This window comes from Haemorhous mexicanus, chromosome 3 (genome assembly GCF_027477595.1).
Source record: "Haemorhous mexicanus isolate bHaeMex1 chromosome 3, bHaeMex1.pri, whole genome shotgun sequence".
NCBI lineage: Eukaryota > Metazoa > Chordata > Aves > Passeriformes > Fringillidae > Haemorhous > Haemorhous mexicanus.
Genome location: NC_082343.1, coordinates 26,751,005 through 26,778,591, shown reverse-complemented (window position 1 = coordinate 26,778,591; position 27,587 = coordinate 26,751,005). Strand labels below are relative to the sequence as shown.

The window sequence follows — 27,587 nt, the reverse complement described above, 5'->3', positions numbered from 1 at the left end:
ATGCTGCCAGTGGAAAACAGTTTTATAAATAATTCCCACTGGTAAGATGAAAGTGTTAACAGAAATACTTCAGTGAAGGTCTTGATTAACTTACACACTTTGCTTGATCACAGTGAAGCTTAGACTTACAATATCTTGTTACCAGAACTAGTAAAACCCATTCATTTTTTCATGTTCTGTGTTAATTACCCTTTTACTTTCCCTCATGGGCAGACACACAGAGGCTGATTTCATGTTTGTGTTGAAGACTGCAGTTACACTTTTAGACTTCTTGCTGTACTTAAAAGTTCCTACCCAAACAAACCTAACCTTCCCTAATTCCAGAATCTATGTATTATTATAGTAGATCTTCAAGACTATAGATTCTTCCATTTAGGTGCTCTGTTTAACCTCCCTTTACTATAAACAGCTAAAGAAAGATCTTTTAATTTTTTTTATTTTCTCATACTTACTGAAAGCTCGCTGTCTTATGTACAGGCATTAAGAAGCACAACTAAAAACAGAATTTCCAGAATATCTTTCTTCTTTAATTCTGATTCCCCAAATGTAAATATTCCAGTCAGCTGCCATTTTGCAATACAGAATACTAACATACCACCTCTGAGAAACATCAGGAAAACAGGCATGTGCCACGTTCTCTGAAGCTTAACAGCAGTAGGATCACATAACCTGTGTTAATGAAGGCCCTTTTAGAAAAGATGTTTGAAATACTGATTTCCATCCCCTAAAGCAAACTCCTTGGGGGTTGGGCTGGATGATCTCCAAAGGTCCCTTCCAGCCGTGAGGATTCTGTGAAGGACGTGTGCTGGGTAGATCAGTTTAATTAGGCAAGATCATACTCAGGTGGGCAATAGTCTTTAAGGGTATATACCAAAATACAGATTATTTGATACTGTGGAGTCAGTGACCTCATGCTTTAGGAGTAAAGCAAGGTCAGCACAGATCCTGGAGTACAAGTACAGTGGGTGTAGGGAGAAGCCTAGGGATAAAATGATCTCAAGGGTGAAGTACTACTTACATACACACAGACCAAATTATTTTGGGCTGGTCTGTAGAACTCAACAGTGATTTCTTTTTAAATTCATAGGAATAGAGGCAATACAGGCAGCCTTTGCTTGTTAGCTGCCTTTTTTTGCAATGTGTTTTGGTTTTTAGCATGGACATCTGTGTGCCGCTGTAAAAGGCTGTCACAGGGTAAATTCTCCAAATTAAGGGTTTTACTTGATTGTCACAATTTGTGATTAAGGCTCACCTAGTGCCATGGCAAGGTTAAGTAGAATGTGGCCTTTGCTGAAGGAAACTCACTTGAAATCTACAGATGGAAAAATAAGATGTTAAGGACAGAAAAAGTCTTTAGGTTAAAGACGCATGTTTCAGTCACAGTGTGGATTGTAACTTCAAATGGCATGACTAAGTAAAATAGGTAAAAAGTTCCTTGAGCTGTGAAGTGAAGGAAGCTTAGGTTTGGTGGGGTTTTTTAATGGATTTGTCTTGCAGGTGAGTGGATTTTCTCATGTCTGATGACTGAAGTTTCATCCTTTTAATAGGCATGACTGCAGTAGGGTCTCTTTTCTTTACCCAGTTGGCTATTTCATAGAAATAAAACTTAATGTTTCATATTCCTGTATCCTTTTTTGTCAAACTGGATTGAAACTGGCTCACAAGTTGTAGTGGGAAACACATACACAGAAATATGCCTCATGATTTCCTTATTTTGTTTAAAAATGGGGGAAAAAAATCCCTTTGATGCTCTTTAGTCTTTCAAATTGCCAGTCTGGTTTAATAAAATATACTAGAGCTGTTATTTTTTTCTGTGCACCGAGTGCTCCCTTCCTCTCTACCTGCACTCATATTTCATTCTCCGTGGTTCTTTCACCTTTTCACCATATCTTGAATTGACCTCTGTAAACTTACAGCCTTCTGCTTTTCTCTCTCATTTGTCTCTTCGTGATTTGCTTTGTAAATTTAATTGTGTGAACTGAATATTTTTATAAGGAGCGTTGATGGGCTGTTGTTAGGAGGGTTGCCTAACACACCTCATTATAAAATCCTGGTTTCCATCTACTTGTGTTAATCCTTACTAGTTGGTACTGAGATTTTTCTATACTGTGAGTATTTTTTGTAAACTTTAATTATTTGGGTTTTATTACTTAAACATGATTCTACATAGGAAATTAGGAGGAAATACTATATTTAGGCAGGCTGTGAAAAAAATTGAAGGCCTGTTCTTTAAATGCTGTTACATATGTATGCTTTGGATATGCATTTTTGGTAAAATATGTATAAATTTGAGAAATAGTACTATAGAATGCTGTGCTTTTCATATATTTATGTGTGTATATACACACACACACACACACACACACACACACACACACACACTCAATAGAGATTGAAATGAGCCTAAAAGCTAAAACTTGTGAAGATTTTTGTGTTCACAGAGCAGCTTAAATGTCTCTGCTCCTGAAATGGTTACCTGCATTCTGACCAGGGCTGCTGAGGATGCTCAGTGCCAGGAGCACTGCCTCAGGATTGTGCAACTGTGGCCGTAGGTAGCTCTGGTCCAGACTGTGTTTAGATACTTGAAATTATGAAGGTATAGATTTCTTTTTCTTTTTGGACCTTGGCAAATTATATATATATGTTGCCATCTTCCTCCTCCAGCCTTTCCCCACACCAAGAATATTTGGAAGATTGCAAGGTCTGGTATCCAAAAGTTAGGAAATTCAACTACTACCTCAGCTGCAAGTTGAATGTGATAAAGAGAGTAAGACCAGAATCACAAGAAGGGACATGCCAAAGTTATTTAGTTTTGCCCTTGTGATTTTGCATTCTGTCCCTGCCTCTCCCAGAGAGCTGTTTTGTGCAGGTAAGCAAGTCATTCCAAGCAGAGTTTGGAAAGGAGGTCACCATGCTGAATGCTGAGCTGGATACCTTGCAGGCATGATTTGCAGGAGTTCAGAGCACACACAGCTGAAGCCAGAGGGAAGTGTATTTTGAATATTAAAGCATTATGGGGTGCTGACTCCTCAGTGAAACAAGTCATAATGTCTCAGATCAGACATCTAAAACCAGTCAAGGTTTTTTAATCTGCATGGCTGTCTGCTCTTCCTGCAGAATAGATAGTGCCATTCCTTCTTTCCATGCACATGGTTGTAAGTGATTTATGAAGCCCTCCATATCGCGATGAATGACTGAGAGCCCCAGGTTACTTAGCCATTCTGTCTTCCATGCCTATTTAGAATATTTTGGAATATTTTAAATAAGAAAGGTTCAAAGCCATGTATTAAATGTGTAGAGAATAGAAAGAGATTTCTTCCCTGTGGTGGGGAAGTCCCTGGTGTTGCGTAGTTCCTGTCTGCATGACTATGTGAGACACAAATGTTTTTAATTTTTGTCTTGTGCGGGGAGCACTTCCATTCAGCACATTGGGGAGGGCACTCAGCACTTAGTTCCTTCTCAAGTTGAAGAGGCACAAACCAATTCCTCAAAGAACTTTGAAGGAAATGGAAGAGAAAAATGTAAAATCTGTATTAGACAAATATATTGGTATCTGTGTTAGATTTTCTGTTGAAGAACTCTGGTTACTGATTGAATATTACTTATCACTCAAAGAATTTGTGTATATATTTACACTTTATGCAAAACTAAGCAGCTCCTGCTCCTCACATAAATTTACTTGGACAAAGTCCTTGAAGTAACACTACAGACTATGTTACAATCTACTTATCCACCTGAGCCTGCCAAGGCCTCTGGAATGCCATGTCTGCTGAAGATGCAGATGAAGTTGCGGGGAGCCACCCCACCAATATCTGAGATGGAGATACACTATCCAAGTCTCTTGGAGCTTGCCAGAGGATGCCCTGATGACAGCTAGAAGTTTCCTAGCAAATCTTGAGCTGGCTGTTAACGCATTCAGACTACAGCTGTATGGAAATGCCAGAGCCTGAGGTATTTCAGTCAGAGAGATACAAGAAAGTCATGCGACTTCCAGAGAGGTGTAGACCTGCCCATGTAAATAGAAGTGTCCTGGGTCACCGAAGGTGCAAAATCCAGAAGTCACCTAGGTGACAGGAACTGTGTGAAGGAAAAAGGGTGTGAACCACTCCTTAGGATTTCTTTAATGTGAACATCATGTTGGGAGGAAACATAGAGGCCTGATTCTAGAAATGCCTCAGTCACAACAGGATGGTTAGGATCAGCAGGTCTTTAATGTGAATCAAAACTTGTGGTAGTAGAGTGAGGAATATGTGTGTGTAATCTCATTTCAAAGTATTTCTGAAAGAAAGGGCAAAAACCAATTTGCTTTCAAGAGAAATCACTGGTGCATCATCTTCCCATTGAAAAGAGCCAGTGGTTCTCTCATGGAGTGAAAATGCTCTTGAAAAAAATCTTTGGAGATAGGTATTTTCCATTCAGGATTGAGACCTGGGGCTGTTTACCTGTTATGCACCTGCAGGGGAACTGTCCCTAAGTTCTCCTTAGATCACTGCCCCTAAGTGACCTGTAATCACTGAGTTGTTGAATAGGATAAACAGCACCTGCCTGTCTGTTTGACTGCAGCTCAGTAGCCTGGCTGACTTTTTATGTTGGAATGTCAGAAAACGTACAACGGATCCCGCTATACTGCACTGAAAGCAATTTGCAAGTTGGCATTGGAAGGCGTTTTGATCTTGACAGAAAAAAAGCAAGAAAATTCTCTTGGTCATTTGTACTTAGCACCTGCAGTGTGAATGTTCTTTGGTCCTGGTAGCTTCTCACATTTCAGAACGTTTGCAAATGTAGTTGTATTTTCATAGCATTGTGTATCTGTGTCCGTATATCAGCAAAAAGCAAAAAATAATGTGAGCTGTTCTTTACACACATTTCATCCCTTAGATGGCATCTCTCTAAGAGCAGACAATCTGGACTGTATTGGAAGCTTTTCATGTAAGGGTGGCTGGGCTTTTTTTCATCAGGCATTCATATAGTGAATGGTTTCTGTGGCATTTTGCTCTTTAAGTGTATTCTCTTACATGGTGAGGAAAGGGGTTTAGAAAATTGGCCAGTGAAGAAGTTAAGACTGTATTATGAATATTTTTTACATTATTATACAAAAGATTTATGGCACTTTCTGTAAGACCAATTTTATGGCCACTTCTTTTCGAATGTCACCCTCTTTTAATAAGTAATATGACACTAAGATAAAAATTAAATATAAACCATCCTAACAGTGTCTCCCTTATAGCATTTTATAGGAGGTATCAAAAGTGATGCAAACACTGAGTTACAGAGGTTTCTGAGTTGGATTTTTTTGCTATTCTGCTCAAAAATACCTTCCTTCAGTAAGTCACACATACACTTGAATCAGATATGTTGTGGTAAGTTAGCAAGTGTCTTCTCTGCTCAGATGTGCTCAATAGCCACCGTTTACAGGAATCTGCAAATCTGCCTTGTTCCACCCTTTAGAGAGAACTGCTGGAAGAAGGATGAGAAATACCAGTGTAAACTAACATTTAGGAGAAAGTGTAGAACAAGATCAAAACATGTTGTAACCTAAGAGACCTTGAAAATCAGAACATTTTTCAATAATGTAAAATTACTCTAAATTCCAGTAATTCAAAAATGCAGAGTTTCCTTAGCAGTTGTCATCAGCTAAGTCAAGCTTGCATCTAGAATGAGAGTTATAGTGCCAAAAAAGTTTAGTGTTGTGTCAGTACTCATGTAGAAATAAATAGCATTTTTTTGCTTGTTTTTGTGTCTTGCAAAAAATTCACCAAGGTACACTTAATAATTCACATGAATTGGCTTAATTAAAGAAGGAGGAGAGAGAACTTTTGCATTGAGACTTATAATTGTCTTAGCAAGATTTACTGGTGTGTCTGGAACTCATTAAAATCAGTGGGTTTTGCAGGGGGAACTTTATATTACATCTTTTTGAAGAATTATATTATATAGAAAATGTGTAAGTACTGTGATTTTTTTACTTTGTATTCCCAAATTTATGTCAACACCTTAAAAGTTGTTGTCAGCCCACTTATACAACATTAGATCATCACATGGATGAAGGAACTGTTTGCTTTCTAGAATACAATGCCTCTAATTAAAGTTGAAAGTGAATGGACTGAATTAGAATCAGCTCATCCATCAAAGACTGGCTACTGATTATTTACTGACAGTGCTTCATTTAGCTCTATTAATTACTCAGTGGCACTGTTATGTAAAGGTCATGCTTGAAAAATTAGGAAAGAATACATGAAAAATTATTTTATGCACTCAGTGCTGAAGTCTGGAAGTAGTAAATGTTAAACAGAGTGTTCATGTGAATAATCTATTAAATGTGCTTTTTCTTATCAGCATTTTAATTGTGAGTGAGTAAACAGGACAGCAGCTTACAGATCTTGATAGACTGTAGACTTCTCATGCAGGCTGTGATGGTCATGGCTGTGGCTCCATAGCAATATTTGCCTTTCTATTACTGCTTTTATAATAGTTTCTTTTTTTTTTTTTTTCTCTGCCCAAATTATATGCATCATTATAATAATGATAAGATTTTTTTTAGTTTTTTGTACTCATTACCCCTTCTTTCCTTATTCCTTTATCCTTTAAATAATAAGCCTCTTACCATCATTCCCCAGATGTCACTCTAAAGTTCCATCTATGATACAGAAGTAAATGTGTCTCCTGTGTTCCTACAGCAGAGCTGTAGCATTCAGCTTGTTCACATTCAGTAACCTTCATCAGTGCTAAGCAAAAACTTCTGTATAGTTGGTACATGCATAACAAGTCTTCAGTTATAAATTTAATTCTAGTCATTGATACTAGTTTGGAAGCCGTATTTACCTTCATTTTTTCCAGTAAGTACATAATTTCAGTTTAAAAAACAATATGTTCTCATTGGCAGTGTTTTAAAAATTAGCTGAATAATATTTTTACCTTATAAAAAGGAAAAGCATGAGTTCTGTGGGTTTAGGCAGGGGATACTGTCTTTTTGCTGTTTAAATTAGAAAATTGCTCAGAGTGGGGGAGGCTTTGCAAAAGTGGTAACATAAGAGGTAAAGTCCAAATGCACATTTCCTCTGACAGATCTGTGAGCTGTGGTTGTTTTGTAATAAAACCCTTTGTGTACAGGAGCATGGCTTACATGGGAAAATCTTATGTATACATACATATATATTTAAAAAGGAAAAATAACCTAGTTACTGAGTTGAAAAATACTGTTCGGTTCACATTCCAAAAAAGGGCTTGAAAAGATGATGAGTATGTGTGTGCTCTTTTGCACAAGAAGGGACTTTAATTTTCTGTTCAGTCCTGAGCTGTAAGTTTCCATGCTAATCAGACATGTTATTAACTCAGATCTGTTTATAATCAAAGTCAAAGCTGAGAGCAGCATCACCACCGCTCTAGTCAGGGCCTGTAACTATTAAGAAATTAGTTTTGATTAGTTTGTTTTGTAATGGTGTTGTGTTTTGACATCGTGTTGCATGATGTCAGGAAGGGTCTCTTTTTAAAGCCATCCTGGAAAAGCATGGCTATAAAACAGACTCAGGCAGGGAAATGGAAAACATATGAAGCAGTTGTACGTCATCTAGGGAATGGTATTTCTCGAGAGGACAGAAATGATCTAATTGCCTTTGATTTTATGAAACACTATGAAAAGGAATCTGCTTATATATTAGATTTTACATAAATGGTCATTTTAAAAAGTGGAAAGTTTGATGTTTGTAACTTAAATTGACACAGTGCAATTGCAAGAGCCGTCTGCCAACCATCCAGATGCAACAGTTACCATTTCTGCATTTTCTTCCTTTTTATTTTTGGTTGGTTAGTTTTTTGGTTGGTTTTTTTTTTTTTTCTTTTTTTTTTTTGCTTCTCAACTGTCTTCCTTTAATCCTAGTGCCCAGAAGGGTGATATTGTGGAGACTGGGTGGGTATGAACACCCCTTTACTTACTTTTATTCTCCCTGCTGTTTTTTCAGCGGCAGCATTTCATGTCTGGTGACACTTATGCATTGTATTGCTGTGGAGTTACACAATTCCTGCCTACCTCAAAGTAGAACATATTTCAACATAGGAAATGCATTTTCTAGCCTTACTTTATTTACCAGCTCTTCTAACTCTTGGGTTGGGCCAATGGGATTTTTGTCTTTCTTAAATTTAAAGGCTTTTTAAATTTTATGAAGTCTAGGCATACATAAACATATAATTTTAAGTAAAAAATATATCTGTAGCACTGCCTCACTCAGCTCTCTTATATTTCATATGCTGAGAATAGAATAAGATTGATTATTACTGAACACCAAAAGGAAGACAATCTTTATACAACAAAGAAGTGATTAGTGTTTAGGTGAAATTTTCCATTTACAAATCTAATATTACAGGTATTAGTGACTGTGATGCTGAATCTGCCATCATTTGGATGAGAACCTGATATCTTGCTTGATACTCATCATCTTTCACGGTGATGTATCAGAAAACAAGAGCTAAATCCCCAGTTTTGCCAAGCAATCATTCAGTGATATTTGCTGCTTTAAAGGTCCATGCCTTTGTCAGCTTCCCCCTGAAGTAAGAATACTACCTCATTTTACTGGGGTGTTATGAGGTACCATAATGATAGTGATGTACTGATATTTATAACTTTATGGGCAGCACTTTGTGCAAGAAAGTAAAAAATATTTTACCAGTTCAGATGGTAATGGTCTACCTAAAATACTTTCTGTAATTTCAGTTGAAGAACTTGCCCTATATATTTTCCTTGAAAACATGACTACTGTTGGTACACTGTTCTTGGTGAGATTTTATCTCTGAGCTGTTATACAAAGCTTCCTTGCAGATTCACTTCTCTTTCTGTTTCCTCTGAACACAATATATGTTCACAAAAATTGGATTGCTCTTTGATCTAGAATGAACTTCAGTTAACAATTTTTAGTATAAAAATTACAAAATGCTTTGTTAGGCAAGGAATATGTTCTGCTTTTCTCCTTTGCCTGTATTTTATCATATTTGTCCATAAAATATGTGTATATATGCTCTTAATACATCCTTTCAGTTCCCCATAATATCACCGAGGCTTTAACAGAGAACAATTGTATAGTTGGAGGACACGTAATAGGCTACTAGAAGAAATATTTACATCTGGCATGATCAAAGCTTTTGGACTATATGAATGTGTATGTGGGAGGTCTAATTTTTTATGTGGGCGGGTTCACAAAGACCAAAACACTGCAGTACTTAACCCCTTTCCCTTTATGAAAATTCAATTCCTCAAAATGAAAAAAGTATGTAGTACCTGATTCTTATCTTTATTTTTCATTTTGATGAGTAGTATTAACTATTCTGCTTGTAACTACTTGTTTTAAGTCATAGAGAATTTTTTTGGTATTTCAACCCCTGTAGTGGCTTATTTACTAAGATGCTTATCTTGCTCATGATGTTTTTGCATGTTGGAACATATGCACATTTTCAAATTTAAAGAAACTCATATTTTTAACAGTTTTGACAGTCTTTAGAACTGCTGTGGAAGGAGCTCTGCTGTATTTTTCGTTCATAGCACTAGCTACATCTTCAGGTTTGGTTTTTGCAGGTTTAGTTCTTCTGGCAGTAATCAGCTGTGAGCCCTGGCTGTTTGAATTTTTTTTATTCAGTTACTTTAAATAGTTGCATTATGAAAGGCTATTAACACTCACTCATTTAAATAACCTCAGCATTTTGTTTGCAAGGCTCTGATGGGGACATTTGGGATGATAGCTGACCTGGGCTAGCAGCTTGCTGAACGGGGAGGTCTCGCTCTCCCTTTGACTTCTTTCCTTCCTGTTGCTGTCCTGTGATCTTCCCTTCCCCAGCCCCCAGCTACACCAATTCTGACTGCAGGGTAACCAGCTCAGCTTGCCAGCCAAGCAGAAGAGCCCACACGCCAGAGCTGTGTGACAAATGCCTTTTGTGCTGTTCCGAGCCTTAATTTACCAGGTGATCAGCAGAGTACCTGAGCTGGCTCCCAGGGGCCTGGGGGGCTGTGGTGAAAGGGAAGCCACCTGCCCTTTTTGCCCCTGGTGAACTTGCATCTTGCTCAGAGCACTCTCTGAAGTCACAGCATGAGTCACACACACAGCATCATGTGTAATATGTGGCTTCTTGAAAATAGCCCTGCCTTTGCAGGCAGATGATGATGTGAGGAGCACTTCTTGTAAACAGGGAAGACCGTACATTTCTTTTGAGAAGACAGACATATTTTGTGGGTATCTTCAAAGATTCTGTGCATGCTTACAGCATCCCTGGAAGTTACTTTTAGAGCTGCGGGTCATCAAAGCAATAAAGCATTTTCCCCCTGTAGAAGTGTTTTTTACCTGGTAAATCATGGGTACCTATGTAAATTTGCTTGCTGTTACCCATTTGCATTACTTCAGCACTCCAGGCTTAGGAGAGTTAATATACTCCTTTTGGATATATGCTACATCTCTTCATTATCCTTGTAGCATTGGCAGTCCACAGATCTAATCCTGAACTAGTCTGGCATCAAATTTGTGTAAACTGGTATCAAAGTCAGTTAATATCAGGGTGTTCTGTAAGTAACAGCAGCTGAGGGAGCATTCCAGAAATCATGGGGCCATTCCTGATACTCTGCAGGAGTGGGATGGAATGGGTGGGTGGAAGTGAAAATTCTTCATCTGCAGGCATTGGTATGTTGTTGAGTCTCTGTGAGCACCTGAAGTACCAAGATGCTGCTACACTAGCTTCTCTAACACAAAGCCCTTGCAAAGTAGGCAGACTCTTAGCCAGATTTTGGAACCCTTAAGTTAGAGTGTTTTCAAAGTGATGTTGCTTTGCTTTCTCTTGTCTCAGCACCAGAACTGACACGCAAGTTTTGTTGACCAGTTAAATGGCATCTGCAGTTCACAGAAAGGTGGTCAGCGTGTTCAGGACCTCCAAGTTTTTCCTGGGTGCTACATGTCCTTTGCATGTTTTCCTGTATTCTTTTCTCTTTTTTTCTGAAGGAAAAAAAAAAGCAACAAAAAAAGATGCGCCATTTCCTTTGTTGCAACTTGTAGGATTCTCTGCTGGACTGCTATACTCTGTGACCACAAAACTGCCTTTTCTTCTGTGTCATACTGTTGAAAAACTGCTAGCAAGCAAGTTTAGTCTGAGCAGAACCTCAGCATTACTTGTTTTGCTACCTCTTGGTAGTTTTCAGCATGGTCACGCAATACCACAATTAGAGGCTCCAATCTATTTCTTGATGCATTTCTCAGCAGTTCAGCATTCTCGTTCACAAAGAGAGCATCACTGTATGTATTTATACTTAGGGAGACTAAATGTTAAAAAGGCCCCAGAGCTGGCAGTGCTATCTATAATTGGTCCTCCAAAGCAACAGCTAACTCAGCAGTGGGAAGTATCATGTTTGGTTTCTAGCTCCCAGCATCACTTAATTTGCTAAATATTCCAATACAAATAAAGTGACATAAAGAAGAGGCCTTATATAAATACTTAAAATCTTAGGCATTCAGGAATCATCATAAAACTCAAAATATCATAAGAATTCAAAAGAGCTGAGTTTAAAATATTGTGTTTTGTAAGCATTCATAACCAGGATGTTTGTTTCAGGCTCAGAACACCACACTCCGTTTTGATCTGTTTTTTCAGCTCTGAAGATTACCAGTATTATTGAGGTGTCCCTATTGCACTTGAATGAAACTGTTTCCTATCTAAGCCTAAGCAAGCCAAAACAAAGAAGACAACCACTGTTTCCATTATTTAGAGTATCAGACTGGTACCAAATGGGGCACAGCAACTGGGAAAGCAAGGTTTTTCTTCAATAAACAAAAAAATAATTAAAAAAAATTAAAAAAAATCCTCAAGCTAACAAACACATCCCCCCCAAAAAAAAAATCAAATAAAAATCCCAAACAAATTCCTGGAAAGGAGTGTCAGCAAAAACAATACTTAAAAATCCCAATACCTAAAATAAATGAGATGGAAATGTTGTACTACAGCACTTCTCAAGCACTCCCTCACAGAAGAAACTCAGGGGTGTCCTGATAATGTGATAATTCCTGACATGAAGAACACAGATTTGAATATTTGATTTTGCTGTCTACCAGAGACAAACTGTGTATGTAACATTATTAGTGTCACTAAGAGATTGACTGCCTGCCTTCCTGTTGCTTGTTCAAGGAGATTTCCATTTACCCTCATCTAACTCCAAGATAAAGAAGGGACCATCTGTTCTTTCTCGTTCACTCCCTTCCTTATTATGGTCCTTTGTCCTCATCATCTCAAATACTAATTCATTCTCCCCCATGTCCTCAGTACATTGCCTGGTCTGTCAAGTGCATGTACTCATCTTTCCATCGGTCTGTTATGCCCTTAGATGTTTCCTTACTCTTTGGCATGTGTATTTGCCTAATCCTGGTGTTTTAATGTGAGTTTCTCTGCTGTGCCAGTGCACCCCAGAAAACCTGCAGCTGGCCTGAGGCCTTGGGAGGGGTTTCAGCACAGGGGTTCGTGCTCTAGCTCTGAATGTGGATTGAGGGAGAAGTCTTGGTTGCACTGCTGTGCTTCTTCCATGTAGATGGTTGTTGTCTTTCGGGAGAAATGTTTAAATACAGTCACACACAAAAAGTAAGGTGTGCCTTCCATATCTGTATAGATTCTTACCAACTTCTGACTCTGCTGTGTTGTCTGCTCCCAGATTACAGCCTTGAAGAATGGCATGTCCTTATGTACCACTACTTAGACTATTCAGTGAACATTTTTCAGTTTGCTGGTGACTGTGGACATGGATTAATTTTGCCAAAATCCTTTTTACAGTAATAGGGATTTTAAAGAGGCTTGTCCACTAACTCTTCTCTTCTGGTCCTCTTCCTGCAGCCCTTTTAAAAAGAAAAAAAAAATTGCATTATAATTACAAGTGGAGAAACTCCTACCTGTGGAAACACAGGACTTGTGGCATTTTTATATACTTTGTTATCAAAAGCAGCCCTAGGACCCAGAGAGTTAGATCAGCATCTCCCCAAATGAGAGCAGTCAGGAAGTTAAGGGAAGAAATACTGTGTGGATGATAGCTTTGTGTACAGCTCTGGCATGATGCCAAAACCTGTATAAATATAGCTCTGTGATGGGGGTCATAAACAGTGTCTGCCTTTCCCTTCTCAAACATCTTTTCTAAGCCTGTCTTCGTGCCTGATCTCTCTTACATGTGTGTGTGTATATGTATATCTTATTATATATAAAGAGATTACACACTGAATAATTACTCATTTTATATTCCAGCCCTTTAAAAACATATCATGTGTTGTAGGTTTTGAGTTCCACTGAAAATGTTACATGAGATCTAAGGCATAGCTGTTGTTTGGCAAAAATAGTCACCATGTAATAGTGACAGGACTGTGTGGAGATGTTTCTAAGAGACATATATGTATATTTAAACCCAGATTAATAAATGTCACTACATGGGCAGGAGAGAAAAAAAATAAAGCATCAGCATTTTCAGTGGCTTCATGTATTATTCTGGAATTGAGTGAAGGCCCCAAGTGGCACAGAAGTTAACACCCATCTAATTTATTTGCAGTATGATTTATCATTCTGCATGCGTTTGTGTAAGTTCAGCATCTGTTTTCAAGAAATCATTTTTGTGCTGATTTTATTTGAAAATGTTTGTGGTCTTGCTCTATATTCTTACACATATTTTCTCTCAACAGAGTTTGTATTTAGGATAGTGAATGCTCCAATGGCCCTGGATTTAGCCTTTGGCATAGTGTGTGAGCTGCTCCAGCGGTGGGGGGAGATCCATGCTGGTGTCCCAATCCTTCTGGAGTGGCTTTTGGGAGACAGTGACCTGCAAAGAGATGGGGAGACTTCTGCCCTGGTAATTTTAACAAGCAGTTGCTATAGCATGTTAGAAGCACTACAGTTCTGCAGTCTTGTGGTAGGAATAGAATGAAATGTCTCATCTGATGAAACCTGATAATTGCTACTGCAGTATTAACTGATTTACAGTCTTTTAAAGAAGTCACATGCATATTATTTAGAATGAAAAGAATTTTATGTCTGTTTCCTGGTAATACCAGCATAAAATTAAAGAGATCAATAAGCAAACATTGAAATAAATCAAGAGTTACTTCACAAGGCATTGTCGACTGAAACATTCTGAGACTGTAATGTAATTACATTCAGTATTGCTGCAGATGATGGCTTCCCTTGAATTTAAACTGCTCTTGGGGGTGCTAGGCACATCTGGACATTCAGGACCAGTGTTCTACCAATGCTGGCTTTCCCGGAGATGGCATTTAAATATTTGGTAACTTTATGCCGTCATCCATGTGACTGGTTCTGCATTACACATGAAACAGTCTTGCTTACATCAGTCATTGACTTCAGGATTGTTTCTGTAAAGCTTTGCCACAGTGGTTCTGTGAAAGCTGTTACTGTATAAATACACTGTGTTCTTTTTGCCTTGAAAAGACTGGAAAAGTCAAAATAATGCTGGAAGGTAAACCGGAAGGAGCAGGAGCAGCTACATCCTGGAGAAGTTTGTTGGCAGTTAATATGACCCATGAAATATGTCATGAATCTTTTCTTAAGTCTGTAGTTTAGGTGTGCATTTCCGATGTTTCACTGATGCAGTTTTTGTTTAATCCAGTCAAAAAGCTCCATGATATAGCAAATTACCATAATGCTTACAGAGGTCTTTGTGAAATATAATACTGTTTCACAGGGGAAGGCAAGCATATGTGAAGGATTAGGGCTGCTATTTACTTCCACTATTTCCCAAGACTTGTGCCATAACTGCCTCATCTTTGAAGGTAAAATTTCTTTGGCAAAGTAGGAACCTTTTTACTGTGTTTTCCCAAACCTTTAAGAAAAGGCATATGAATGTTTACCTTGATTTTTAGTATAAAAAGCTGTTCTATGACAATCTCAGTCATCACTTCTATATATATCCTTTTTCATATCTTTTATTATTTTCTCGTTGTTATCAAACCACAAGTCATTTTCTAATCATTGTTGGTTTTCTTTTTGTTTAGGAAGAAGATGATTCCCTGTTTGATAAAGGAGAAGTGAATTTTTGGGCAGAGAAGCTGACTCATGTGAGACAACTGAGTAAGCACCTTTTACATCTTGTATCAGTGACTCACCTCACCTTACCAGATCATGGGGAACTTAATCATCTATCAAGAATAGCACTGGACCAAGCCCACTGCATTGAACACCTTCTTGGAGCTCTACCTCCAGTTCCAGAGTTTTCCAGAACTCCAGAATTCACAAGACTGGCTATTCAAAAGGAGAGAATATCAGTCTGTCTTAAAATATTAAATCTGCTGAAGCCTGATGACACTTGCAAAAATGAAAGTCTGGAAAAGTAAATTACTAAAACTTCATCCTCAGGGAGCTGCACAGATTACTGGATGGGCAGGGAGACTGTATTCCAGCAATGTTCAAGGAATCAGGGATTGCTGTGATGACTTCAGGAAACCTGCAGTACCTTCAGTATTCAGGCTTGGACTACATTTTTTGTATTGATTAATTGTGCATTGATTTTTTTTTTTAAATGGGACGTGCAGTGGAAGACTTTCCTTTTAAATGCATTTGCTAATTTCATTCAGATGAACATTGTTTATTACAGCTACTGTAGGAAGTAAAGCAGCTAAACTTAATATTTTCCATTCATCCAGGTGCAGGCCACCTGTGGTTCTGTTATGTTTTGTTCCACATTTTTACCTCCTGTATCTTAATACCTAGAAAAATTATTTTTTTGGTCTCATTTCAAGATGTAGCATGTGACTTATGAAATTATTATGCTTTTTAAAAAACCTTTATGTTTCTAATAGAAAAACAAACCGTGACTTCTTTGTTTATGGCAATTTTTAGAGTATATTTTAAAATTTACTGCATTTTCCTCTGGAGGAAGACAAGGATTTTCACTTTGGTAGTAACCTTGTTTTGCACCTTTAAACAGCACTAGTTAGATTTCTGCATGCCTCTTTTCTCCTTTAAATAATAACTGCTTTCATAAAATGGCTCTAAAATGAAGACTTGCTGTGTTCAAAATGAAGCAGCTGTTCCACTGCAAACGAAACAGTTCCATCTTTACTTCAAATACCTTGCCCTGCAAGCAGGCCAGGAAAGCGAGGTCCAGCCGAGGAGCGGGAGGGCCCCTGGAAGGGTTGCAGAGGTGTTTCTGTGCTGCAGCCCTCGCTGCTGGGAAATGCTCTCTCTCACCAGGCGGGGCAGCTCTAGGGACTGTTCTGAATGCTCTAGGGTCTTGCTGTGTCTAAAGCACAAAAAAGCTTGTTGTGCACCGAATGGTTTCTTTCTGCGAACTGGAATTGGGTTTCGGTATGAAAATGAGACATCAAAAATAAATAGTAATGTGAAAAGGTTGTGTTACCTTCCCATAGCCGAGGGCTGTGACTGGACGTGTGGTTGTGGTGTGGTTCGGCCCGCCACAACACGGATGTGCGGCCCTGTACGCCGTCATTTTGGTGTCCTTGGAAGAAGAACACGTCCGATGAACGCCTGGTTGCATTCAGCCTCTTCACCTGATGGTGTCTGAGCGCAGTTTAGCCTCAAATCTCGGTGACGCCCGGGTACTGCCCGAGCGCTCGTCCTGCGGCCAGGCCCGGCTCGGCGGGTGCGCCGCGCAGCCGCCAGGTGGCGCCGCAGTACCGCCGCGCACGGGCCGGGCCCGCGCTCCAGCCAGGACGGGATCGGGATGGGGATCGGGGTCGGGATCGAGCTCCCGGAGTGCCGGGATCGGGCTCAGCCCGGGCAGGGTAAGGCTTGGGCCGGCGCTGCTCGCAGTGCTGGGCGCTGCGGTGCCCCATAGCCCATTGCTGCTCTCTTGAGTTTAAATACTCTGCTGTAAATACAGCTAAGCTGCCGAGTTGGGTCCAGTGGACATCTGAACACTGCGCAGAGTCATCACTTAAAGAAACCCCAACAAACAGCATTTAGGACTAAATGTTTAGTATTTGCTACAAGTTTCCAGGATTCAGGGTTACTTATATAAGAAGTAATTTGTGGTGAAACTTGAGGCTTCAATAGGCAAAAGAGAAATGTTGGAATCTGAAATTGTGTTTCACAGAACGCTCGCTATCCAACTTAATGAGCCATGCTGTGAATTAGGATAAAAATTAATTTGTATACATCTGGTTTGAGCTCCTGGGGAAAGAATGGCCCGGATTGTGTCTGGAAGCCACTCTTAAAAAAATAGTCAAGACCTGTAAAATTAATTAACAGCTGCTGATTCTGCCACATCTTTCCATCATTTCTGAACTAGTGTGGCAACAGCTTCTGTAGTAGGAAACAAAAAGAACTTTGTATATATCAAAATCACTGTAAAGTTCTTGAGACCTTGCTCATGTCAGTGGGTAGCATAAGACTATCTAGTAACATTGGCTTCTTTTTTAAGTGGGTAGAATTTAAAATGCATATGCATATATATTTGATACTGGCAAATCGATAAATGCAGCCAGGTGACAGCACAGTAATAGACCCACAGTGACCATAAAATTGGCGAAGCCTTGAGGACTTGGTTAATCAGTTACCAAACAGCTCGAAAACTCGGTCTTCCTTATTGTGGTTTTAAGACACAACTGGAACCTCTGTCATCCTGCTTGGGTTTATAAGAGAGCAAATAGGAATTATATCAGTGCACATACATTTCACCACACGGTGCTGATCATGGGTTACTGTGTAACTACTCAATGAAGAACCTTTAGACCCCGAGGAGCGATTGCAGGAGAGAGTTAGCAAAACCTGATGCCAGAGCACTTATCGGCCGTGTGTTTGATCAAAGTCAATTTATCAAAGTATTCCTCCCAATGGCGTTGACACATTGATCCGTGCATGATTGTCACAGTAAACTCTTCCCCCGGTTGTCTGGCGGGCAGGATCAGCTCCGAGGTGATGTTTCCATCGCAGAGTTGTGTGGGAGGAGGAAGAGTTTGAACTCGGGTCAGTGCGGAGGCGACTCCGACCGACCCCGGAGAAGGTTATGGGAAGCGATACGCGTTCCGCCGGCTCCCCGTATACGGGGTAGCGCCTGTCGCCGGGACGGGAGCTGTGGCCCCCGGCAGGGCGGGAGGAGGGGAAGGAGCAGGAACGTGGGATGTGTCCCGGCACCGCTGGGCGGAGGAGCCGGCTGCCGCTGGGGGGCGGCACGTCCCCGCCGGCCGGCGGGCAGCGGGAGGGGCCGGGGACGGGAGCGGGGCCGGGAACGGGGCCAGGAGCCTGCCCAGCCGAGTCCAGCAGCGCTCGCCGAGCGGGGGACGGGCCCCAGGGGACTACCGGGGCACGGGAGGGAGCGAGGTTTGGGCTTTCCACCGCCAAGCTCCTCGTCTTTCCCGGGAGATTTCGATCCCCGTTTCCGGGCTCGTCCGGCCGTGGGTGACGGCTCACGGGCGGTGGCAGGGTCCGGCCTGGGTCCCGCCCGCGGCTTCCCTCCCGCAGCGGCGTGGGAGGTGGAGGACGAGGGGAGGAAGGAAAGGAGCGCGTGAGCCGCTGGGCAGCGGGGGGGCGAGTGCGAAACCCGTGTCGAGGGGCTCTGTGACACCCCTGCCCCCCAGCCCGAGGTTTCTTTCCTTTGCAAATGTGTTTGCACAGCGCCGCGCTCCTGCTGACGTGGTCGGGTTTGCTCCCTTGGAGTGCGCGGGACTGCTATCCCGGCTCGGAAGCTAAAGAGGATCAAACGCCTCTGCTGGCTTTAGCAGCCATAAAACTTTACACGTCCGTCCGCCACTGTTCTCCTTTCCATTTGTCCCGGGGCCGAGCAAACGCGGGAGAGGACAGGGGTGCAAAAGAGCCGCCGCCGCCGTTCCCACGTCGTGTTTGCGCGGCCTTATCGGCGCGGGGGGGTGGCGGGGGTGTTTTGCACGGCGGCTCCCGGCCCGCCTTGGCCGGCGGCCGGCTCGGTCCCGGGAGGGCGCCCCGCCGCGGGGACCGGCCGCTGCCTTCGCCAGCCGCCCGGCGGTGGGGCGGGCACCTAAGGCGGCGGCCGGGGGACTCGATGGGTCTCACAGGACCTTGGCGGGGATGAGGAAGGAAGGGGCCGAACGTGGAAGAGAGACGTGGGAGGGGTGCGGGGCGCGGGAAGGAGATGCAGACGGGGTTAGGTGGGGGGTAGTTTATCTGTCAGGCCGCTGCGAGAATAATGCCTCCTCGCCTGGCCGCCAACCTCTCTCAAACTTCAGAAAGAAAGTGAGCGCCAAACCCGAGGTCCCCGAAAAGAAGGCAGAAGCGGCCGGGCGCGCAACCCGTGCCCGGCCCCGTCCCGCCAGCCGCACCGGGGCAGCGCGGTCCCGACCTTTGTTTCAAGCAATTACGTGGCAAAAGTTTATTTTCGGCGGGGCGCGGGGAAGAAGTGTCCCCGGCGCTGCCGCGCCTCTCCCGCGATCCCGCGCGTCCTGCACTCGGTAGCAGCCGCCACCCGGCCGGGGACGCGGCCGGGGGCGCGGGCAGCGGCAACGCGGAGGCGTCGGGGAGACGAGGGGCGCTCCACAGGGGCCGAGCCCGTAGGGCGCCGTAAGCGCTGCCTCGGCTGGTTCCCCGCTCCCCCCGCCTCGTCCCGCCCGCGCTGCGGGCGCACTGCAGCACAGGCGCTCCCCACGAACCTGCCCCGCCGCCGCTGCCAGCGCCCTCTGTAAGACTCGGGGCGGCCCGGCCGGTGGGCTGGAGCAGGGCGGGCCCGGCGAGCTGGAGCGGGGCGGGCGGAGCGCGGCACCGCCCCCACGACCAGCGGCGGCCGCGTTTATATGGGAGCTGCGCGGGGAGCCGCCGAGTTCCCGCAGTTCGCCCGCTGCTGTGCAGCCGCCGTCGCCGCCTCGGCCCGGCACCCGCCGTCCCGCCGGGAAGGAGTCGGGACCGTTTCGGATCTCAAGCAGACGGCCCTCTCCTATTTAGTCGTGGCTTTTCCAAACCCTCCGAGGAGAGCGGGATCTTTCGGTCCTTCCTGTATATCCGACCATTACAGGATCTAGAAATGTCGACGACACTTTTATCTGCCTTCTACGACATTGACTTCTTGTGCAAGGTAGGGAAGAGCGCGTTTGGCTGGGCGGGACGCGGTCTGCCGCTGCCGCCATGTGCAGAGCGACGCTCCGGGCTACCGGGGCAGCGCGGCGGGGCGGGAGGCCCGTGCCGGGCCGGGCTCTGCGGGCGGGTCACGGTCTGACAGCCGGCCGGGGACAGCGGCTGACGCAAGGCTGCGAGCCCCAGAATGCCGCCCCATGGCCTCCCGACGGCCGCGTTCGGGGAGGGCTGGTCCTGTAGCCGCGGGGGAGCCGGGCCGCCCTGCAGCCCCTGCCCGCATGTTGCGCTGCTAGGAGGAACTTTTGAAAAAAGTTGCGAATGCAGCAGAGTTGGCGCGGGGGCTTCTCCCCGGCGCTGTCCTGCCCCGCCGGCGCTACCGGCAGACCCGCTTTGCGGGGCGGTCGGCCGGCGCGACCCCCGCCTCGACTCCCGCGGCGGTGGGGAGCCGTGGCCGTGGGCAGGCGGTCACCCGCAACACCCTCTCTCTCTCCCGCTGTCTCCCCCACCCCCTCCCCTCTCCCCGCCCCGGCAGACGGAGAAGTCCCTGACCAACCTCAGCAGCATGCTGGACAAGAAAGCCGTGGGGACCCCGGTGACCCCTCCCAGCTCCAGCTTCGCGCCGGGCTTCCTGCGGCGGCACTCGACCAGCAACCTGACGGCGCTGGCCGGCGGCTCCAAGTTCCCCAGCCCTACCGGCTCCAGCTCTTCTTCCACATCCTCGTCTTCGTCGTCGTCGTCCTCCTCCTCCTCGTTCGGCAATCTGAAGGAGACGGGCTCCGGCGGAGGCGGCGGCAGCAGCAGCCCCACGGCCCTGCTCAACAAGGAGAACAAGTTCCGGGACCGCTCCTTCAGCGAGAACGGCGAGCGCAGCCAGCATCTCATGCAGCAGCTTCAGCAGCAGCAGCAGGCGGCAGGCAAGGGGAGCGGCTCCGGCGGCGGCGGGGCCCCCATCAACTCGACGCGCTACAAGACGGAGCTGTGCCGCCCCTTCGAGGAGAGCGGTGCCTGCAAGTACGGCGAGAAGTGCCAGTTCGCTCACGGCTTCCACGAGCTGCGCAGCCTCACCCGCCACCCCAAGTACAAGACCGAGCTCTGCCGCACCTTCCACACCATCGGCTTCTGCCCCTACGGCCCGCGCTGCCACTTCATCCACAACGCCGACGAGCGCCGCCCGGCGCCCGGCGGGGGCACGGCCGCCCCCCCGCCCGCCGCCGCGGCCGGGCCGCACCACCACCCGCACCACGCGGCCCCGCACCCCGCCGGCAGCACCGGCGACCTCCGCGCCTTCGCCCCCCGCGAGCACCCGCTGGGCGGCGGCGGCTTCGGGCACCCGCGCGGCGGCGGCGGCGAGCGGCCCAAGCTGCACCACAGCCTGAGCTTCTCCGGCTTCTCCGCCCACCACCACCACCATCACCCCCCGCACCCCCACGGCACCGCCCCGCCGCCGCCGCCGCCCGGTGGCCGCCTGGACGCCGCCCTGCTGGAGAGCCCCGGCGGTTCGCGCACGCCGCCGCCGCCCGCCTCCGCCTCCTACTGCGAGGAGCTGCTCTCGCCGCCCTGCGCCAACAACGCTTTCGCCTTCTCGGGGCAGGAGCTGGGCAGCCTCATCGCCCCCCTCGCCCTCCACACCCAGAACTTCGCCGCTGCCGCCGCCGCGGCCGCGGCCGCCGCCGCCTATTACCGCTGCCAGCAGCAGCCGCCGCCGCCCGGCGGGGCCTGCCCGCCGCCCCCCGCCTCGCCGCCCTTCAGCTTCCAGCCCCTCCGCCGCCTCTCCGAGTCGCCCGTCTTTGACGCGCCGCCCAGCCCGCCGGACTCGCTCTCCGACCGGGAGAGTTACCTGAGCGGCTCTCTCAGCTCCGGCTCCCTCAGCGGCTCCGAGTCGCCCAGCCTGGACTCGGGCCGCCGCCTGCCCATCTTCAGCCGCCTCTCCATCTCCGACGACTGAGGGAGGAGGGGGCAGCGGCCGGGGGGGCCCCGCGGCGGCCCTGCAAGTAAGTTACCGAACGAAGAAAGCGAAACCTCTCCTTCCTCTCTATTTTTGGTTGGTTTTATTTTATATATCTATCTATCTATACACCGAGAGCTGAACAAAACGAGAAACAAAGCATTTTGCAAAAAAGGGCAAATGACACGAACTGAACAAACCTATTTTTATAGAGAGACCTTGGAAGAAGGGGATTTTTGTTTCGGGGTTTTTTTGTTGTTGTCGTTCTTTGGAGACAAGTTATGATACGCACCAGCAGCAGCCATTCCATCTGTGTTCGAAAAATAAAAAAAAACAGCATTAGAAAAGACAGCACCAGAAAGCAACAAACAATCCGGGGAGCGCCGGTTCGCCAGCCCAGCTCCTCCAATCCTGCAGACACCCAGAAAAAAAGTTACAAACTAGTTTGTCTTTCAATCCAGTTCAAATAAAAACACAGAACATACTAAACCTATAAGCTTTTTTTTTAGGAAAAAAAAAAAAAAGAAAAATCCAACATCCTGCCAAGAATATGCCTTGATAACAACCTTCTTTTTTATATATATCTATATATTATTATTATAACAAATGCTAAAACCTTCATTCCAAAGTTTAATATTGGTTCCATTGCCACCACTTAGTGGATGTTTGGCTTTTAGAACAATTTTTTGTTGTTGCTTTATTTGGAAGCACTCAACTGAGTTTAGTTTGTAATTGTTGGAGAATAACTGCTGATTTTTTAAATTTTTTTTTAGCTGTTTGAGTTGATTGCATGTATGAGTCACTGCACACAACTCAATATGAAACTATTTAACTTATTTATTATCTTGTGAAAAGTATACATTGGTAATTTGTTCATACTGTATTTATCGGGTATGATGAAAAGCAATAGATATATATTCTTTTATTATGTTAAATTATGATTTTCATTATTAATCGGCAAAATGTGGAGTGTGTTCTTTTCACAGTAATATATGCCTTTTTGTAACTTTCACTTGGTTATTTTATTGTAAATGAGTAAAATTCTTAATTTAAGAGATGGTATGTAATATTTATTTCATTAATTTCTTTCTTTGTTTACGTAAATCTGAAAGATTGCATGGTTTCTTTATAGAAATCGGTCTCGATGCTGTGGAAGTAGTTTGCGGAATTTCTATGGGGTTTTTTTTAGAATGTAAATGGTTATAGCCCGTCCGAGTTGAAAAACGAGAGAAAGAAGAAAAAAGACTGACTTAGCAATCAGACTTCAAAGTGGCAAATCTAATTCAGACTTGTTAAAAATAACCAAAAAGTATTTTTGTTGCCTAACTCCACGAATCACACTGTGATATAGTCTCAAAGTATGTAGCAATAATTGGGGGTCCCAGTATTATGTCTCACAGTGCCTTCTCGAGGGTCCACTCTTGCCTTAAATATCTCTCAACCAAATAAGTATTTTTCCTAATGCTTGAGATAATTTGAATGTAGGGATGGGTTTTAAGTACAGCAAAATTTCACCACTCTATTTTATAAGAACAGAGGCCATCTTTGGATCTGAAACTTTCTATAATACAGGAACATATCTTGTTTATTAAATTCCAAAACCTGTAATTTTTTTTTTTCCTTATGTAGAAAGTTGGGAGTTTTCCAAAAGTTTCCTGGACGGTGGATGAATGAGCAGTAGCTTAGTTTTGTTTGTACATAGGTACAGATTGAGCACTATGTACTCTTTTGGACTACTTTAACAGAAGTATGTTTTGAATGTAACTAAAGGATAAGTCAACTTGAGTTGTAATATATTTTTCGGGAGTCAGTTCACTACAGATTATGTGAGACTGTAAACTTTGTACTGTAAATGTTTTGTAGTTCTCCCAATAAAATTTTTTGGAAAAAAAAAAAAATCAACAACCCCAGTAACCCTTCCAAGTGCTGAAGCCCTGGCTGCCAGGCAGGAGTATTGCTAAACACCACCACCCCCCAATCACAGATATGTCTGGCTACAGATTAACCAGTTTGCACTGCCACTCCAGGCCGCTCCTGCAGCCCTCGCTGGTCGGTGGCCAAAGTTAATAAATGCTTCCAGAAGGTTCGGGAATGTCAGCGGTGTACTGTATCCTGCTTTGCTTTTCTTTTTTCCCTTTTTTTTTTTTTAATTTTTAAAAAAATTATTATTATTTTTAAGAGGATGGAGAATCAAGCCTCTGCTGCTTCTAGTGTAACAGCTGGAGTGGAAAAATCAAGCAGTGGCATTTATCAATCACATCGCTTATGGGGCTATGTGAATGTGCCATTAGCCTTCCTGCCTTGTTTGGGGTAAGGAGGAAATGGCAGTTTGGGTAATAAAAAGCCATAATTAAGGTTTACCCTTTGTCCCAAAAGCTTTGTTCCTCTTCACTCACAGGAATGCGGACTTCTGCCTCAATGCTCCCATCACCCAGCTGAGGGCATATCTGTGTTAATCGGGCTAGCATTAAATGTGCTAATCAGTTTTCAGGGCTTGGGTTTTAAACAAATTACCTTTTCCAGGCTGTATTTATATAACTAAATACTTGGCAGCCTGGGGACTGTGTGAGCATTAATACTGGAAGAATTTTAGCTAATATCTCCACAGTTTGGCACCCTATTCCAGTCAGTCCCTTAAACTTTTAAGTCACGATTTCTACCAGCTTATTTTTGTTCTTTTGTCATACTAATAATAAATGTTGTTAACATTATGGCATTTCTGCGCTGCCTGGGCCTCCACAGCACTTTCTATAAATACAAGATAGAATGTAATACCAGTGCCATATGTTTGTGTAACAAACCTTGGACTGACACTTAGTTTAAAATTAAAACAAACGTAAGCAATGTATGACAACACAGCCCGGCTACAGCAATCACCTTTTTTTTAATGGATCCAGTCTGACATTTTGGCTCAGAATTGCTCCCTTTGATTCCTAGACTGATTTCTGATCAAACTTCTTTTTGTTGCTGTCTGCACAGTGGCACTGAGCATTGATGGGTCCTTCCCCAGGCATCCCTGGTACAGATGCTCTGGCTGCAAGGAGCAGGCTCATGCCAGTATTTTGGAGGAACAGAGAGTGGCTGTTGGTTTGACCGGTGTCTTAAGCTGATGTCTTAACTCACTCTTGGGATTTTGAGATTAATTTTCACACTAAAACTGCATATATAAGGAGTGCATGCCTCATTTAATTTCAGATTTTCTTTCTTCTCTAGGTACAGTTTTTGCTTCTCTCACTCACCCACCCACTCCCCTGAGCCTGCCTTTTTCTTGCCACAGTAGATAAGGACCTTATTTATTTTCTATATTTCCCTTATCTGGGAACAGTGCAGTACTTCCACCTTCCTGTGGTTTTCTGTTGGTTGAACGGCATCTTGGTGAGGGTGCTGGGCTTGGCTTTGGTGTCTCCTGGCTGGAAGAGGAGCTCTGGAAGCTTTAGAGCAGCTGCCCCACATGAATCACAACCGTGCTGGTGTCAGTGCCAGTGTTCTGTGTGTTGAAAAGTTGCTGCCAGGACAGGAGGGGTGATGGCCCAGCGGTGTCCCCCAGCTGGCTGCTGGCATGCCAGTGAGTGGGGACAGCTGGGCCCAAGCTGCTCCCTGCCCAAGGGGCCCTCTGTGCTGCACCCTGCTCTGTGTGTGTCTCAGAGTGTGCTGCAGCCTGGCCCCTCGCAGTTCCGCTGTTCAGAAATCCAGGAGTCCTTGAACTGGGAAGATAAAGCGTCTGTTTCTTGTGCTGCACAATCAAGTGTTAACCTTTAAACTGGTGACTTATGTTGTTGACTTAAGCAAATGTTCTCTTGCTTTCATTTCAAAATTCAGCAAGGCGTGTAAAGCTGGTCAGGCCATTCAGAACTTTCTGATACATTGCAATAAATCGATTAATACTGTGTAAAAAATAAAATGTTTTTTTTTTTTCAAGAGCTTTGTGTTAAGAAGGAACTCTAAGGTTTCTGCTGTTGCCCATCAGAGTTGTGACCTCTCTTAATTGTTGGAGCACTTAAAATTACTTTAAATGTCTGGAAAATGGGGCCTTTACTAATCATTGGTTAGGACTGAGGCTTGCATGTTTGTTTTATTTTATAGTCTGAAGGGAATTGTGTCAGAGTCTTAAACTGGTAGAAACTGATGTAATGGTATAGGTCTCGAAATAGGGATTGATTTAAAATGGTTTGGTATGATCATTAGGGGATTTTCAAATTTATTGAATTAGTAGTTTTGATTTTTTTACCCCTGATCCTCTCAGTTTCTTGGGGCTTTTTTGTTTGTTTGGCTTTTCTCAGCTTGCCTGTGGAGTGCTGTGACTCCTGTTGAGTGGAGGGATTGCACACCACCAAACACACTCCCAGCAGAGTGCCGTGGAGCAGAGGGATGCTGCTCCTCACCAGCTGCATCCTGGTTGAAGCATGGGCTGATTCCACTGTAAACCCAGGGTTCCCTTCATTTCAGGCATAGAGCCTGGGCATGCAGAACGGGCTGTGTCACTCGTCCACAAGGGCAGGTGGCCAGGGGAGGAGCTGGTGGCCGGGGGGAGGAGCTGGTGGCCACAGGAGGAGCTGGTGGCCGCAGGTGGAGCTGATCGGCAGCTGGCTCCTCTCTGCTGTACTGCTGAAGGCAGCAAACCAGGGGTTAATACACAGGTGGGAGGGGAGCCTTTTTCTGGAGCATCATTTAAATGTCCAGTGCAACTCCGCATTACTTTGAAAAAGAAGCTATTTCCCTCCTTCCATTTACTGCCCCCACCCCATCCCATCATTAGGTGTGCAGCTGTGATTTTTTCAAAGAAAGGGTGCATTTGATAACCTCGTTTTCAAAGGATTGAGATTTAAGTTATGTCCAAAATGTGCTTTTATTTTTTTCCTTTTGCTACTATAGCATTAAAGCTAAAGGACTTCCACTATATATTTTCAGCTGTGTAGTCTGTCTCTTCTTGCTGACCTTGAGTGTGATTATTATTTGAAGGAGCTTCAGGCAGTGGTGCTCTGTCATTAATAAGACAGGACATTTCAGGTTTTGCCTGCTGAGCCTACAGACCTCAGCAGCACATTAACTCTGAAAACTGAAACCTAATTTTCTGACCCTTCAGCTTAAACTCAGATCCTCACAGTTTTAAGGTGAAGATACTGGACTTCTCTCTTTATTGCATCTGAACTACAGTTACCTCTTCCCTTTGCCAAGTGTGCAGCAGGTTGGTACCAGTCCAGAGAGGGGCAGGAATATCCTGAATGACCACAGCCAGGGACCTGAGTGCTCGTCTGCTGAAGAAGTAAGTGAGGCATTGGGATGAAAGTTGCTTACTCAAGGTGATGTAGCAGTTTCTCCACTCTGTTCCTCCCTGGCCCTTTCTGACCCATTCCCTGAGCCAGCTCAGGCTGCTCTCGGAGAGCATCCTGGCACCCTGTTCACACCACATGGCCCAGGATGGCTGGGTGCTCTGTCCACTGCCACCAGAATGTCCCCTCGCCCCCAGCCAGCTCTCTTGCTTGCCACATTTGCCTGGGTGTTGATGCATTTTATTAACCAGGCAGAAAATAACCTGATGTTTTCTCCTGGAGTGGAATTGAAGTGGGTCGGTCAGGAGTCTGATGATTTTCAGAGCTGGTGCAAGGGAGGAGGAGGAGGAGGAGGAAGAGCCCCACAT

At 44.5% G+C, this 27,587-nt stretch overlaps 2 protein-coding genes across 3 annotated transcripts in view; both read left to right on the top strand.

Annotated features, from left to right (window-relative positions):
• THADA (THADA armadillo repeat containing) overlaps positions 1–16,352 on the top strand; it is a 152,811-nt gene extending 136,459 nt beyond the window's left edge. For both annotated transcript variants that reach the window (XM_059841162.1, XM_059841163.1), the window contains exons 37-38: positions 13,674–13,840; positions 15,000–16,352. In XM_059841162.1, the coding sequence (XP_059697145.1) occupies positions 13,674–13,840; positions 15,000–15,338 (506 nt within the window). In that variant the 3' untranslated portion in view covers positions 15,339–16,352. The remainder of the gene's footprint in view (positions 1–13,673; positions 13,841–14,999) is intronic.
• Positions 16,353–19,726: 3,374 nt separating this feature from the next.
• ZFP36L2 (ZFP36 ring finger protein like 2) lies at positions 19,727–25,860 on the top strand. Its single transcript, XM_059841166.1, has 2 exons — positions 19,727–20,005; positions 20,537–25,860. The coding sequence occupies exons 1-2, from the start codon at positions 19,955–19,957 to the stop codon at positions 21,947–21,949; spliced, it is 1,464 nt and encodes a 487-aa protein (XP_059697149.1). The 5' UTR covers positions 19,727–19,954; the 3' UTR covers positions 21,950–25,860.
• The last annotated feature ends 1,727 nt before the right edge of the window (positions 25,861–27,587 follow it).